The sequence below is a fragment of the Centroberyx gerrardi genome, chromosome 2 (assembly GCF_048128805.1).
Source record: "Centroberyx gerrardi isolate f3 chromosome 2, fCenGer3.hap1.cur.20231027, whole genome shotgun sequence".
Classification (NCBI taxonomy): domain Eukaryota; kingdom Metazoa; phylum Chordata; class Actinopteri; order Beryciformes; family Berycidae; genus Centroberyx; species Centroberyx gerrardi.
This window is the reverse complement of record NC_135998.1, coordinates 22795532-22810506: the sequence shown is the minus strand read 5'-3', so window position 1 is coordinate 22810506 and position 14975 is coordinate 22795532. Positions and strand designations below refer to the sequence as shown.

Below are 14975 nucleotides of genomic sequence, written 5' to 3'. Positions count from 1 at the left end.
AAACTGTAAACTGTTCCACATATCAAATACATTCATCACAGTGCCCCTAAATATTTTGTTAACAAGTTATTGACAGAATAGCCAATATCCAACATATTTTTCTTCTTTCAATTATGCATGTTTAATATTTTATGTATTCATATTTTATATTCTAATTTCAAAAGAGTGCCCTATTTTCTCTTTAATTCTTGTCATACTCCTCCCCTACCGATCTGAAAGTTCTCTCTCGTGACTGATTACTTGACCCGCACCCGATCCACACGTAAATCTAAAATATTTTTAATCGATAATACACGCTTTCTTAACAACACTAAATCATAACACATTACCTAATATGAAATAATAAATCCCAAAAGAATGAAAATCACGTCTTTAACGGATATTTGTCGGTGTACCACGTGACTTGGCTGTCAAACATGGCCACCTCCTACTGGGTGTGAGAAGCGCTGCTGCTGACAGGGGGAAGAAAATTGTCAAAAGGACGGACACCGCTTCCTCTCACAGCACACCTCCGTCCAGACAACACGGCACCTATGTGGTACGTACACTCGCATTGTACGACATTAATTTAATCTTCACTCCGGCAGTAGTTTAGTACTCTGTAGCGCTATGCTAACTCGGTGGAGTCAGCTGCATTTTGCTGTTAGCTAGAAGCTGGCCGGGGTTGCAGCATCCTTGGCTTGGCTGCATTTCTCACTTCAGTGACAGCTAGCCGGCCCCGGTGGGCTGCATTAGCATGGATGTGGTAAATCCAAAATGAGTATAGACGTTTTTCTTTTCATCACATTCGTCAGATATGATGTCCAGGCGCTAATGTCATCTCCAGTGGTAATTTGGCTTGAAAGTCAGTCCAACCTCCTCCACCCCCACCTCGAGTCACAAGAACAAAAGGTTGCAACTAAGGCTGAGGAAAGAGCAGGCATTTCTCTTGGGGTGTCATTCATCTGCCAGACAGTTTTGTGGTTTGCACAAAACATGGGTGAATGTTCAGTGTGGCCATAGTTCATGACAGAAAGCATGATAGTAGACCAAAGTTCAGTGTTAGGATAAGCCATGATGACTCATGGACTTATTACAGTGCCTCCAGAACAAATAGTCTCAAAATGCTAAATTCAGTAATTTAGAATAGTATAATTACTTAGGTAAATATATAGAATTATCTTCACAAATTGGTATATTGTCATTTTGTGGTGATTCATACATTTCCGCTCAGAATGCTAACATGACTAATTGTGTCGTTTTAATTTTTCTTTTAACAGATCAAGACTTCTGCGGTGAGTGAAGAGTGCCTGACACATGATGATGTGCACTAGAGAGAGGAACTGACAGAAGACAGCATTCATTGTTTCAGAGCATCTGTTCAGATCGCCCCTCCTCCCTCCCTGCCTGTCTCCACCCTGCAGCCATGCAGATCAACCCGGTGTTAGTGGAGTCTACTGTAGTTTTGGCAGTGGTCCTGTGTGTCCACATGGTGGTCTGGAACCAGCACTCCTGGTGCAGCATAGCCCTCTTCATCCAAGCTTTCTACGTACAGCACAAATGGGACCGCCTGCTCAGGTCGGGTGGCGCCGTGTTTCAGTTCCGTCCGTCGGCGAACAGCGGCATCGTCCCGGCCTCCATGGTGATGCCCTTGCTGGGCCTAGTGCTACGAGAGAAGTGCTCTGCCTCAGGGAACGTCTACTTTGAGCGCTTCTCCATGGTGATCACCGTCACAGGCATGATGCTGGCTCTCTTTCTGTCCCTTATTGTGCTGGGCATCACAAGGCCGGTGCCCACAAACACCTGTGTGATCGCAGGCATGGCAGGCAGCGCAATCCTCTATACAACCAAACAGACGCTGACCGTGTCCGAGGTCATCGAGGTCTTAGAGGTACTGCTGATCTTCGTCTATCTCAGCCTCATTGTGCTCTACCTGCTGCCACGCTGCTTCACTCCTGGAGAGGCGCTCCTCATCGTTGGAGGAATCAGTTTCATCGTCAACCAGCTCATCAAGCGCTCCCTGAGCCTGGCAGAGGTCAAAGGTGACCCGGTGAACTACTTCCTTCCAGTGGTAGTGGTGGGCTCTCTGTTGCTGGGGGTTTTCTTTGCCCTGCTCTTCTGCTTCATGGAGTCTGAGACCTGGGTGTCCTCGCTCTTCTTCCACATGATGACAGCCGTTCTGGGTCTGGGAATCCTCATGCCGTGGCTCTCCCTGTTCATCGGCCGGCACCCCATCATGTGGCTGCTGGACTTTGTCACATTAAATGAGAGAAGACTCTGCTTGCTGGGGTACTGGGTGCTCCTGGCTAGCGTGGCCACCTGTGTTGTGTTGCACCAGAACTACCAGCGCCAGTCTGGGTCGAAGAAGCACCAGGCCTCGACTGTTGTCAGGAAGTATTTCCATCTGATTGTGGTGGCCACCTATGTCCCGGGGCTGGTGTACGACCGGCAGCTGCTCCACGTGGCGTCTGTGGGCTGCCTGGCAGTTTTCTTGCTGTTGGAGTATGTGCGGTACTTCCGTATCCGGCCACTGGGACAGCTCCTCAGGCAGCTGCTCACCTTGTTCCTGGATGAGCGGGACTCTGGGCCTCTCATCCTGACCCACATCTACCTGCTGCTGGGCATGTCTCTGCCCATATGGCTGTTCCCCGGGCCCTGCGCTCCGAAGGGGATACTTCCCGGTGCGGGCGGCCTGGTGCCTTACGCGGGTGTGCTGGCCGTGGGGGTCGGGGACACCGTGGCGTCCGTGTTCGGCAGCACCATGGGGGAGATTCGCTGGCCGGGCACGAAGAAAACCATGGAGGGGACCGCGACATCCGTGTTCGCCCAGATCATTGCTGTGGCGATGTTCCTCATCTTTGATGGGAGCATTAATCTGAACTCCACCTACTCTTGGATTGTCGGCTCTATCACGCTGGTGGCCATGCTGGAGGCCTACACCTCCCAAATAGACAACCTCCTCCTCCCGCTCTACCTCTTCATCCTGCTGTTGCTTTAACTGGACTGGACAGATGGTGCAAAACAAAAACGGGGGCCGGCAGACCCCTTCGCCCTGTCCTCAGCCCTCGCTGGGGGATGGAAGGAATGGTGAAAGTGGAAAAAAAAAGAAGAAAAATATGATAGTAGAAATCGTAGAACCCTTTAGGAATCAATGGACCTCTCCCTCGCTAAGAAAATGTTGAGTTGAGCAACAAGGGGAGTTACTGTGTCTAGCACAAGAAGGAGATGGAGCGATGACAGCTGAATCAAGCTGGGTAATTATTAACTAGCTTGATTTAATAATGAGAACAAAGCAAGGTGGCACTAAAAATTCTGCTCTTGATGGCTGCAGATGTGCTGTTAGCATGACATTAGAGTCTGTTCTGTTCACAAAACCATTTCAATATCAGTTGCTTAGGAATGAGACGACCGTTTCAACATACCGTATGTTGCTGAGAAATGTGAAGAGGAGTAGCTAAATATTATTCTTTGAGCTCCGTCTGTAGCGGAGGTGTGAGGTTTCTTTGTGGGTCACAGTTCTGTCTCTGCGGTACTCGAGCACTGACACCAACAACTCCTGAATTATGTATCGGGAGATGGAGTTTAGCAAAGTGGAAAAATGTCCTTTACACACATAAAGAACCATGGACTTAATGGATGGTACAGACGCTGCTAAAATGGCACATTTTGATCATCAGTGGGGTTTTTTTCTATCTTGTCCCGTTTTTTGCAAATGGATATATGCCTTTGTAAAGCCTTTGAAGAACATTATTTAAAGTGAGCTTCTTGATATGTCTTTTTTTAATCAATCATTTCATTTGATTATATTAGAATATTGTTTTTGCCTCTCTCACGGCAATGTGAAGGACTTACTGCTGAACATATTTGCCTTAAGAAGTATATTTTCTATCTCACATTACCTAGTATTGTAGATACTGTAGTTGAAAGCATGGTATTTGTCAAGAAGCCCCTCTCAACTAGTTGTGAGGGCGGGTTAATACTTCGATAGGGCAGCAACTCATTATGCTCCTGCATGACACTAATGTGAAATCCTGTACTGTAACTTGTATGCAGAGTTATCCTACAGTATATTTTTGTTCGGTAAAATCACTTCTTTTGCTTAATATTTCTGTGGTTTGACGGGACCCTCAAAATATAGTAGTAAACCTATACATTGAGACATTTCCTCATGATACTGAGCCTTGGAATCCCACATTTGTTTGGATACTGAAGAAATGCTTTAGGCCAAAATAATGAACACAAGCCTAATTTGTCCCTTCCTTTATGGCAAACTTGTTTAGCGATAGCCAAATCATTATTTAATATGTTTTACAGAAATATCCTCAATGGTCACCAGGCTTAATCTCACAATCATGCTATGCATTCTGAGACGAGGATGCCATATTTATTACCTGAAACATGTTTTTTTGGGGGGGGTTTTCAGCATGAATTAACATGCCATTTGGTTTATCTTTATCTGTAAAAGTTCTTGGTGGGTTTTTTTTATGTTGTAATGACAATTTATTAGCATGGTCTTACCAGTATGTTGTTTTTGCCGTCATCCCTACATTTTCCTGAAAACCTAGTATTGCATGTTGAGTGCATCATTAAAGACTTTATGCTTAAATGTTTGAATTTCATTCAAGTTAAAGAAAGATTCTCCTCCTATTTTAAGTCATTTGTTTAATACTCATTTATGGATTGAGAGGAGGCACCTGTGTGACTGACTGAGTGATTGGACTTTGGTTTATACAAACATGAGCAATCCTTTGCTATCTCAAAGTGTCTGAGAAGTCTCTGTTTAAGTTTCCAAGTTTCTTTATTTGTAACATAAACAAGATTTGGGTTTTGCGTGTTGTGGTTTATATTCACCCACACATTCGGTTTATATGTTTGTCATCTACCAAATGTCTTAAAATGCACGAACTTGACCATAGAAATGCTCACTGCTGTCTGTGTTGGTCAATATTTGAACAGATTCAGTAAACTGAAAATATGAGTCTGCCACACAAACATGGAAACTGATGTTGAATAGGAATAATCCTGCACTTGGTGACAGTGTTGATCAGGAGAACCTCAATAAAAGTAGATCTAAGCACCCGTTATTTTGTGGAGTGTCAATGGAGAGTTGAACACAACAAAATTGTAAAAATGTTTATTCAAATCAATATTTCTTTTACAGTCTATCAAAGATTTCTCAGGTCACAAAAAATTAAGAAATTCATCAGGAATGTGAATAAGCCATTAACTAGCCATTACAAAACTAGCCAGGAAACAAAACATAACTGCTGATGCATGTTGGTCCTTCTTCAGGAAAGTGTGCCTCTGTCGAAACACGTCCTTTATTTAGCGCAGAGGGGCGGGAAAGGGAGCTCTTCTGTGGGTTGCAACCTTTCAGGTCAAAAAACATGGAAAAAACAAATGAGGAGGAGAGATGAAAAAAGATGAGTCTTAATATCTTGGGACTTCATTTCTCTCACACCCACACAAGTGCTTATAGTGATATTCGTCTGCTGGAAAGACATGACTAGCCTGAAAATCAGCGCCCAGACTCCCATAATGCTGATGTCACTCTCACCAGTTGTCGGGGCTCCAGCGGGTGTCCTGGGACTCCATGATGTGGAAGGTGTAGACGTGGCGAGAGTCCTCGGAGGTGTTCTGGGCGCTGCGGTGCACGACCTCCCCGTGGATCAGGACGACTCCGCCTGAACACAGACAGACGATAGATCCACGATAGATGAATAAAGTGTGAATCTACTGCATTTGACCACTGTCAAAATACACAGCTTTACTCTGTAATATACAAATACACATTTAGACATAATTTTGAGTCCTATCCTTTACCGAGGTCTGCCACAAACTCCCTCTCAGTGCATGACTGGTGGACAGAGTACTAGAATGTCCTACTCAAGTTGAAGTATTGTTACTTGGCTGACATAAGTACCGGTGTAAAAATCTACTTAAGTAAAAATAAAAAGTAGCTAATTTAAAATGTACTCTGAGTAAAAGTTACTGAGTTACGTTTTAGAAAAGAGAACGTTGTTATATGTGACCTTTTACATGCAATTCTAAAAGAATGAGAGGAGTTCAAACTCTATTCTTTTCATTGGAAAAATTAGAAATTACTAAATAAAGTGCACAAACAAAATAAAGCCAGATTACTCTCCTCTTCTTTGCTGACTGACTGTTGTGAGAGAAAAAAATACTCATTTCATAGTAAAGTAGGCCTATATCATGCATATGTGTGTAACTACTATGTATCCTTCTAGTGTAAGAATATTATGTGTGTGTTCAGCCAACTAAGAGATGCCGTGTACCAGGCTGTGACCACTAACAGATAAGGCCCAAGGTCACACGTAGGAGTAAACTAACTGAAGCTTACAGAGGTGTCTGGTTCTCTAACAACGATGCACTGAAATGTTTGCTTAACTAACCAATAACAGGAGACTCCCATGGGAAAGAATTTCATTTTTCTACAATATAAGGGAAGAGAGGAAAAATCACCCTTCAGAACTGGGGTGACAATGCACACTGTTGGAACTTGTTAACCCGACTTCTCTGAGAGCTCTCAAATAAAGAACGTTGTCCCATCACATCTTGAACCCTGTGGTAGTGGTCATTTCTTAGAGTCTTAGCACTCTCATCAACTTTAGAAGAAATTCCACAACACTGTTCACCGTGAATGGCTTCACAATTTGTCAATTTATGATTGTTCAGTTTCTGGTGCTTATGGAGAGCCACAAAATCTATACTATGTAATGGATGTGATTTAAAATGTAGTGAAGAACAATGCTTCAGTAAAAACGTACTTAAGTAAAAGTAAAATTACTGACTTTAAAAAAGACTCAAAAACTACAAGTACACAAAAAAGCAACTCAATTACAGTAATGTGAGTACATGTAATTAGTTACTTCCACCCTTGCAAATGCATGGGTGCCTCTGGACCCCATTGTAAACTTTTGCCTCGTGACACATACGTACATCCCCAACACAGCCTTAGTTTTGCACAGTGCCTGAAAATATTCACTCCTCAAGCACCAGTCCTGCTCCCCCTTAACGTTAATGAGATTGGTGAATTGTGAATTACCCTTTTTAACAGGTGCAGCAACAAACTTGTCTTCATCGTAGGTCTGCTCTCTACCAGTGAAGTCTGTCAGGGGATACGTGCCCTTTGGGGTGCGGACCATACGCCGAGAGATGCCACCTGGGGAAAGCAGAGGAGGATTGAAAAAATAACATAAAATAAAAAGTTGGAGTACATTACACTAAATATGATGTGCTAGCGCTTGGCCAATAACTTCTTGCCGTCCAGAACTTTTTTTCCCCCTGTTTTTATGCATTACACTTAACTATGAAAAGGAGCAACATGGTTAAAACAGGACATACCTGTCTTTTCCCTTTCTAATTTGACTTACTGAAGCATATGAGGGGGAAATAAACTTTTTGCAAGATGATTGCCATATACAGTATTTGGTACTGTTAGATTTTTTTCCCTATAGTTGTGAAGCAACAGTGAGCGGTTTGTTGTATTGTGAGCTTACCGTTTTGTGACCCTGGGATAAACCACAGGCAGCCGTTGTTGATAGTCGCGTCTTCCAGGGCGATCCACACCCCCGTCACTCTGCCCAGTGGCTCCGTGTACAGAAATGTGGCGTCTTGGTGTGGCGTCACTGAGGAACAGACAGCAACCTGCTGTATTTATAAGATGTTTATTGAGCTCTGAGCATAAGGTCATCAAAAAGTGTCTTGACATGATAAATGCCATAGACCTTGAAGTTAACACTATGTCCATCATTATCAATAACTGATGGATGCGATGGATCAATGTTGCTTTCTTACCTTCCCCACCAATCCCTGGTTGCTGAGAGAGAGAGAGAGAGACAGAGAGAAAGAAAAGTGACATCTTATCCCAAACGATACCCTGCAGTGTTGTTGCACAAACTAATGCTGTAAAACATTTCTCAGATGTTTGAGAATGATCAGAAGTGCAGGAAAAGTGTATGAAAGAAATACAGTAGAGAGGGAGTGTGTGCTTTACCTTAAAAATGTACATGCTTTGCAGTATCACAGGACTTTTAAGATCCATCTTCTTAGCGATACCCTGTGAGAACATGAACATTTGGTGTGAGTGCTGGTTATCTGACGCAGGACGTCCGTTCTCTGATATGATTAACAGCTAACCCACCTGAATCTGGGGTGAATGTGTAATCTTTTTGTACAAAGGCTCATGGGCATGGAGTGCTAAAAGAAACAGAGCAGAGTTACACTGGGTCCTTGGGAGAGCCTTTGTTAAATGTTCTGCTCAATGTCTTGCTTCCTCACCATGTCCAACTTTATTCAGCGAGCGGTCTCTCGGCACGACGAATTCTCCTGCAAGTGGAGCGATGCTTTTACCCATCTCATTTTGACATTTCACCTTTACCGAAAAGAATCGACAGAGCAACATCACTCACCTTTGTCGTCGAAAACTCCTTTCTCAAAGAAGAAGCGGATCTTATCTCCGCTGGTGATGAAATAGTCAGCATTCCCCTGGGGATCAAAGGGTTCATGTCAGTCACCTGATCCACCGGGGAATGATTGCATTGCAGAGGGGAGAGACAGACTCGACTGTCGCTGACTAGACTGTTGACATAAGTTTGCTATTACTGTGCCAGAAGGGAAGCAAGTACTGTGAAGCGCTGGAGAGACAGCTGCCTACAGACTGAACACAACTGTGAACACAACAAAACACCCTTACCTGCATCTTTAAGTGCATAACAATGGCAAGCATGAGTGAAAAATAATGTGGAATAAAATTGTGAGGCAGCCATTGAAACTTTTTGAATGTTTTTTTTGAATGTTTTTCATGTGACAGTGCCTGGTCCACTGCTGGCTACCTGTGTTTTGAGCTGCTCGTCATGGTAGGTGGAGAAGGTGGTGCGGCAGTGCTCCGGGACGTCCATCCGCTCCACTATCTCTGCCATCCTCTGCCTCAGCTCGTCACACTCCTGGGAGGTCAGGAGCCCGTCCAGAACCACATACCCATCCTGCTCGTACTGTCAACAGGGAGTTAAGTGCTGTTGAGTCAGGTTCACCCTTTCACACCGATATGGGACATGAAGCTGGAAGTTGATCCTCAGAGTCAAATGGCAGAGGCTCTTTAGAAAGTGAAGGCATAGTTAGGCCTCCTGCTTTAGTTACTTAGGAGGATAAACGAGATGACATTATTAACTGCATTTGGTGGTGTGCTTTACAGTGAACAGACCCCTTCTGGCTGCAGCACGTTATGTAATCAAGTTCAAGTTTCAAGTTTATTTATTTATATAGCCCTTTATCACAAGCATGTCTCAGAGGGCTTTACAGAGAGTGTGTCTAGCTAGGTCTAACTAAACACAATCAGTGGTAAACAAAATTTTGTAGGACAGCATGATGAAAAACACAAGGTAGGTAGGAGCAGATTTAGCGAGACAAACAATCTACCTATTCTATATAGCCTAACCTACCCGGCACCCCAGCCTTAGACCCTAAATGCACACAAGGAAAAACTCCCAAGAAACAATTTGGAAGAAACCTTGGGTGGGCTGAGGCAGATAGGGATCCCCCCCCGGGACGGCTTAGCGTGCAATAGGTGCCGGGCAAAACATTGACAGAGTCATGGGCAACAATGATGACAAGAGAAAACAGAGAGAGACAAAAGAAGGGGAGGAGCATGCGGCGGTGGGGGGGGGGCTGAGGCCAGCAGTAAAGGAGCGAGGGCAGCAGCGTCCAGGAGGGAGCAGCGGAAAGGAAGGGCAAGGCAGCACTGACGACGAAGAGCCAGGGCAGCACCCGTCACTGCCAGGTAGAACACTGACCTGGAGTCAGAGAGGAGGAGAGAGAGGAAGCCGCGTACACACACACAACACACCCAGACACACACACACACGTAAAGAAGAAGGGGGGAAACAGCTGCAAACAGAACACACAGGGTCAGAGACACACGGGGGGCAGCAGCATCAGGGATGTGGAAGGGACCGAGGCCGGCGCTGACGACCACTGGACTGCACCGGAGTCTGAAGGGGGGAGAGAGTAAGGGGAGAAGCAGCAGCAGCAGAACACAAGACAGACACGTTGGGTGGGAGCAGGACCAAGGCCGGCGCCAACGACCGGCGGGAGCAACACCTGTCCACTGGCAGGTGGAGCACTGGACCGGAATCTGAGGAAGGGGAGAGAAGACAGCTGCACACAGAACACACGGAGTCAGAGCACATCGGGTGGGAGCGGCAGCAGGGATGGGACTATGGCATGCACTGGCGACCACTGCACTGCACCGGAGTCTGAGAAAGGGGGAGGAGACAGGTACACACAAAGACAACGAACACACGGAGAGAGATCCAGGTGGGAGCAGCGTTAGGGATGGGACTAAGGCCAGCACCGAAGACCATCAGGGTCAGAGGAATCTGAGAAAGGGAGGAGAAAACCAGCCGCGCACACACACACACACACACACAGAGCTGTGCAGAAGCAGCACAAGACCCAGACGTATTTGGGCACAGACACGCTCATACAGACAGCAGATAGGAAGTGATTAGACACAGTGTAGCCAGAGGGCATCCCTATGCTTATGTTCCCAACGGCAAATTTCTATATAAATACTATCTAGGCTAGGGTAAGAGAGAAGACTGTGACGAGCCCAGGCCAGCGGTGCTAAGGTAGGTCGTAAGATTGCGAGAAAAGATAGGTTTTGAGTCTAGATTTGAAGATTTCGACAGAATTAGCTTCCCTGACTGTAAGAGGTAGCTGGTTCCAGAGATAGGGAGCTCGGTAGGAGAAAGCTCTACTGCCTGCTGATTTTTTCTTGATTCTAGGGACAATAAGGTAGCCAGCGTCCTGCGAACGGAGGGCACGAGATGGAATATAAGGGATGATGAGGTCGGATAGATATGATGGTGAAAGCCCATGTAACGATTTATAAGCTAACAGAAGCACCTTAAAGTCAGATCTGGCTTGAATTGGGAGCCAGTGAAGGGAGGTTAGGATAGGAGTGATGTGGTCAAATTTTCTAGTTCTGGTTAGTATTCTGGCAGCAGCATTTTGCACAAGTTGTAGTTTTTTAATACTACAGTTAGGTAGGCCAGAGAGTAAGACATTACAATAATCGAGTCTTGATGAAACAAAAGCGTGAATTAAGGTTTCAGCATCCGCCGTGTTTAGTAGGGAGCGAATTTTCGAGATATTACGTAGATGGAAAAATGCTATCTTAGTGATTTCCTTAATGTGAGCATCGAATGAGAGAGCTGAGTCGAACGTAACGCCAAGGTTTTTAACTGTGGGACTCTGGGTAATTAAGCAATCCCCAAAATTTAGAGTAAGGTCTGAAACAAGAGGTAGTTGGGTTTTTGGGCCAACAACTAGCATCTCAGTTTTGTTGGCGTTTAGTCGCAAGAAGTTTAGTGACATCCAATTGGTGACAGCGATTAGGCATAATTCTAGGTTTGAAAGTTGTAAGCGGTCGTCAGGTCTAATTGGTATGTAAATTTGAGTATCGTCCGCGTAACAGTGAAATTTAATACCATAACTGCGAAAGATTTCACCAAGAGGTAGCATGTAAATGGAGAAAAGCAAAGGTCCGAGCACGGAGCCCTGCGGTACGCCAAAGTTAACTTTAGAATAATCAGATATAGTATTTTTATGTGAGACACAATGTGTTCTGTCAGATAGGTAGGAATTTAGCCAGGAAAGCGCAGAGTCGCGGATGCCAACGTCGCTCGCTAGGCGGTTTAAGAGAATATTATGATCGACTGTATCAAATGCCGCACTCAAATCAAGTAAGATAAGAACAGAAGAAGAATCGGAATCTGAGGCGAGGAGTAGGTCGTTTACCACTTTTGTGAGAGCAGTCTCAGTGCTATGTAGAGACCTAAAACCAGATTGAAAGGGTTCGAAGAGACTATTACACGAGAGGTAGTCAGTTAGTTGGGTAGAAACTATTCTTTCCAAGACTTTAGAGAGGAAGGGGAGATTGGAGATTGGTCTAAAGTTATTAAGATCATCCGGATCAAGGTTGGATTTTTTGAGCAGAGGTTTAATTATGGCTGATTTGAAGGACGAGGGCACAATGCCAGAGGAGAGAGAGGTGTTAATGATATTGAGTAGGGAGGGGCCTAATATTGGGAGAAGTTCCTTAACCAATTTAGCAGGAAGAGGGTCAGATAAGCTGGTTGTGGATTTAGAGGAAAGTACTAATTTAGAGAAGATGTCTAAGGAGACAGTCTCAAATTGCGAGAGTACGGCGGTGGTCTCTAATGGAGCTAATGCACGATTAGGAGAGGGATCAACGCCCTCGGTGGGTAAAGAATTGCTAATTTCATCTCTAATAGAGTCAATTTTGTGATTGAAGAAATTAAGAAAGTCATTCGCGGTAAATTGAGAGCTCGCTACAGGGGAGGGTTTACGAGTAAGTTTTGCTACCGTGTCAAATAGAAACTTCGGGTTATTTTTATTAGTGTTAATAAGATCTGAGTAGTAGGAGGCCCTAGCGGCGGAGAGCGTACGCTTGTAAGTCAATAGGCTATCGCTCCAAGCTAGTCGAAAGACCTCGAGTTTGGATAACCGCCATTTGCGTTCTAGCTTTCTACACGCCTGTTTTTGTGCACGAGTTTCATCAGTGAACCAGGGCGACGGTTTCTTTAGACGGCGGGTTTTTATGAGTAGGGGCGCAACAGAGTCAAGCGAGTCAGTTAGAATAGAGTTGAAGTTATCCGTGAACTCGTCGAGGGAACCAATTCGTTCAGAGAGAGAGGCAAGAGTTTTAGGTAGGAGATCAGCAAGTTTTGTAGTTGTCGAAGTATCAATACGGCGGATGCTGTAGGTATCAACTGGATTGGAATGCCGACAGGGCAGAGCAATTTGAAATTTAATGAGATAATGATCTGATAATGCCGGTGGATACGGCAAAACTTCTAAGTCTGACACGTTAATACCACGAGCGAGGACCAGATCAAGAGTGTTGCCGCTAGAGTGGGTCTGTTCGTGAACCAACTGAGTAAAGCCAAAAGTGTCAATTAGGGACGAAAAAGCTTTGCTAAGTGGATTAGTTTCACAATTTAGATGAATATTGAAATCACCGATAATTAGGATGTTATCCGTACGAATTACAAGGTCAGAGAGGAAATTGGAAAATTCTTCTAAAAAAGATGAATAGGGCCCAGGAGGGCGATAAAGGATGATTAGGTAGAAAGGCAGGATACCAGAGTGGTTGAGGCCCATGCTAACTGGAATGGACGGGCGCATAGTGAGCATCTCACAAGATGAGAGTTTGTTACTTAGATCTGGAGAAAGGTTCAGACTCGAATTTAAGATTAGGCCAACGCCCCCACCTTTCTTAGATGTCCGAGCGACATGCGAGTTGGTGAAGTTAGAGGGGGAAGCTTCAATTAATGGAAGAGCATCATTTGGCTTTAGCCAGGTTTCACATAATCCCATTATGTCAATACTATGTTCTTTAATTAAGTCATTGACCAGCAGGGCTTTGTTAGCGAGTGATCTGATATTGATGAATCCGAGACATATGCGCTTTGTGTTGCTAGTAGGTTCGGGACGCTCAGCAATGCGAATAGGTTTAATCTCAATTACGTTACTATTTTTTGTTCCATGCGGCGGCCGAGGACGACGGTAGGAGAGACGAGGAAGGGATACAGTGCTGATTTGCGAGTACGCAATAGAGTTCGTTGTAGCGTCAATGCTGCAGCCAGAAGGGTTGATATGAATAAGGTTATGCTGAGAATGTTTGGCTCGGCGATGGCAAAAGGTGGCATGGCGAGGGCGGGACACAGTCAAGATTGGATACACTAAGCTACCTGAGCTATCAGACTCCAAACCCGCACTAGGTGAAATCCTAGCAGGCTGTCTAACAACCTGCGACCCAACATGCTTTAGGGGAGTGTGTCATGCCTGCCTCAAGCACCTGTCCATGTTCCTAGACAAAATGTGGGCACCCAACCCAGTAGGGTGTATGCCATCAGTCTTAAGCATGCCAGGTTTACCCCAGAAGGAGGGCCAGTTATCTAAAAACATAAAACCCTGTTGCTCACAGTACTTGGCCAGCCAGCGGTTAAGGGCGACTAATCTGCTGTAGATATCATCATTAAGCGTAACGGGGAGGGGACCAGAGACAATTAAGCGATGCCGACTCATCTTGCTGAGACTCATTAAAATGTGCACACGTTCAAGCATTCCTTTATGAAACAGAACTAGGCTATAGGTCCTATTAGTCCTACAAACTTAAGGAGGATGCTATACAAATATCACAGAAACGCTATAAACTATGATACCCGCAGGAATATTACTAATAACGGAGACAATGAAAAACTATTAAGTAGCCTACGATAACTTCACTATCCACTCATCACTGAGTGCCACATACACACTATAGGGTGTAGACGCACTATATATCAGAGTATTATAGTGGCTTGTCATTAGTCCCAGCACACCCCAAACCGTTAACTACGGGATCGTACAGCACAGCGTATACCGTGGTTTAAGTGTTAGTTTAGGAGTGCATATTTTTAATTTGATGCTCACCTTTTGCAGATCACGATCTGTCATAAAATCCATGCCGGACTGGACTGAGAGGGACAGCTACGATATGTGTGTGTGTGTGTGTGTGTGTGTGTGTGTGTGTGTGTGTGTGTGTGTGTGTGTGTTTCATCCGGGTGATTTCCGACCATGTGAAGGACCCGTCTACTTCGATTAAACTGTAACCGTACGGAGACGATAATAGGATTTTGGACTTTGACTCTTCCGCCACTCCCCCTCGTGGGTGTGCAGTACCCAGAAAGACCTCGGGGTGTCGCTCGCGTCCTCCAGTTAAACGCAAGCAACTGCCAATAAATCACAGCGACATCGTGAGGCCACTCCGGCTAGTTGCATTATGGTCAGGACCAGTGTTGGCTGCCGTTACAGTAATGTCATTACTTTTCGAGAACCGTAAGTTTTTAATTTCCCTAACACTTTTCAGCAGTCTGAACGGAGATGAAAAGAAACAGCGACATAAGCGC

At 44.9% G+C, this 14975-nt stretch overlaps 2 protein-coding genes across 3 annotated transcripts; one reads left to right on the top strand and one right to left on the bottom strand.

The window, feature by feature from the left end:
- Positions 1 to 1330: 1330 nt before the first annotated feature.
- dolk (dolichol kinase) lies at positions 1331 to 5049 on the top strand. The gene has a single exon (XM_071927628.2). It carries the CDS (start codon positions 1406 to 1408, stop codon positions 2975 to 2977), a length of 1572 nt encoding a protein of 523 aa, XP_071783729.1. The 5' UTR covers positions 1331 to 1405; the 3' UTR covers positions 2978 to 5049.
- Positions 5050 to 5147: 98 nt separating this feature from the next.
- On the bottom strand, positions 5148 to 14581 carry phyhd1 (phytanoyl-CoA dioxygenase domain containing 1). Of its 2 annotated transcripts, XM_071927619.2 has the most exons (11): positions 14500 to 14581; positions 8835 to 8993; positions 8412 to 8487; positions 8281 to 8328; positions 8144 to 8199; positions 7997 to 8059; positions 7798 to 7819; positions 7500 to 7628; positions 7046 to 7162; positions 5537 to 5663; positions 5148 to 5349 (listed from the first exon to the last, which is right to left on the bottom strand). In XM_071927619.2, the coding sequence occupies exons 1-11, from the start codon at positions 14530 to 14532 to the stop codon at positions 5301 to 5303; spliced, it is 879 nt and encodes a 292-aa protein (XP_071783720.2). In that variant the 5' UTR covers positions 14533 to 14581; the 3' UTR covers positions 5148 to 5300. The 2 variants fall into 2 exon arrangements, with proteins under 2 accessions (XP_071783720.2, XP_071783721.2); XM_071927620.2 differs by lacking the exon at positions 8835 to 8993 and having other exon boundaries at positions 14500 to 14573.
- Positions 14582 to 14975: the final 394 nt, after the last annotated feature.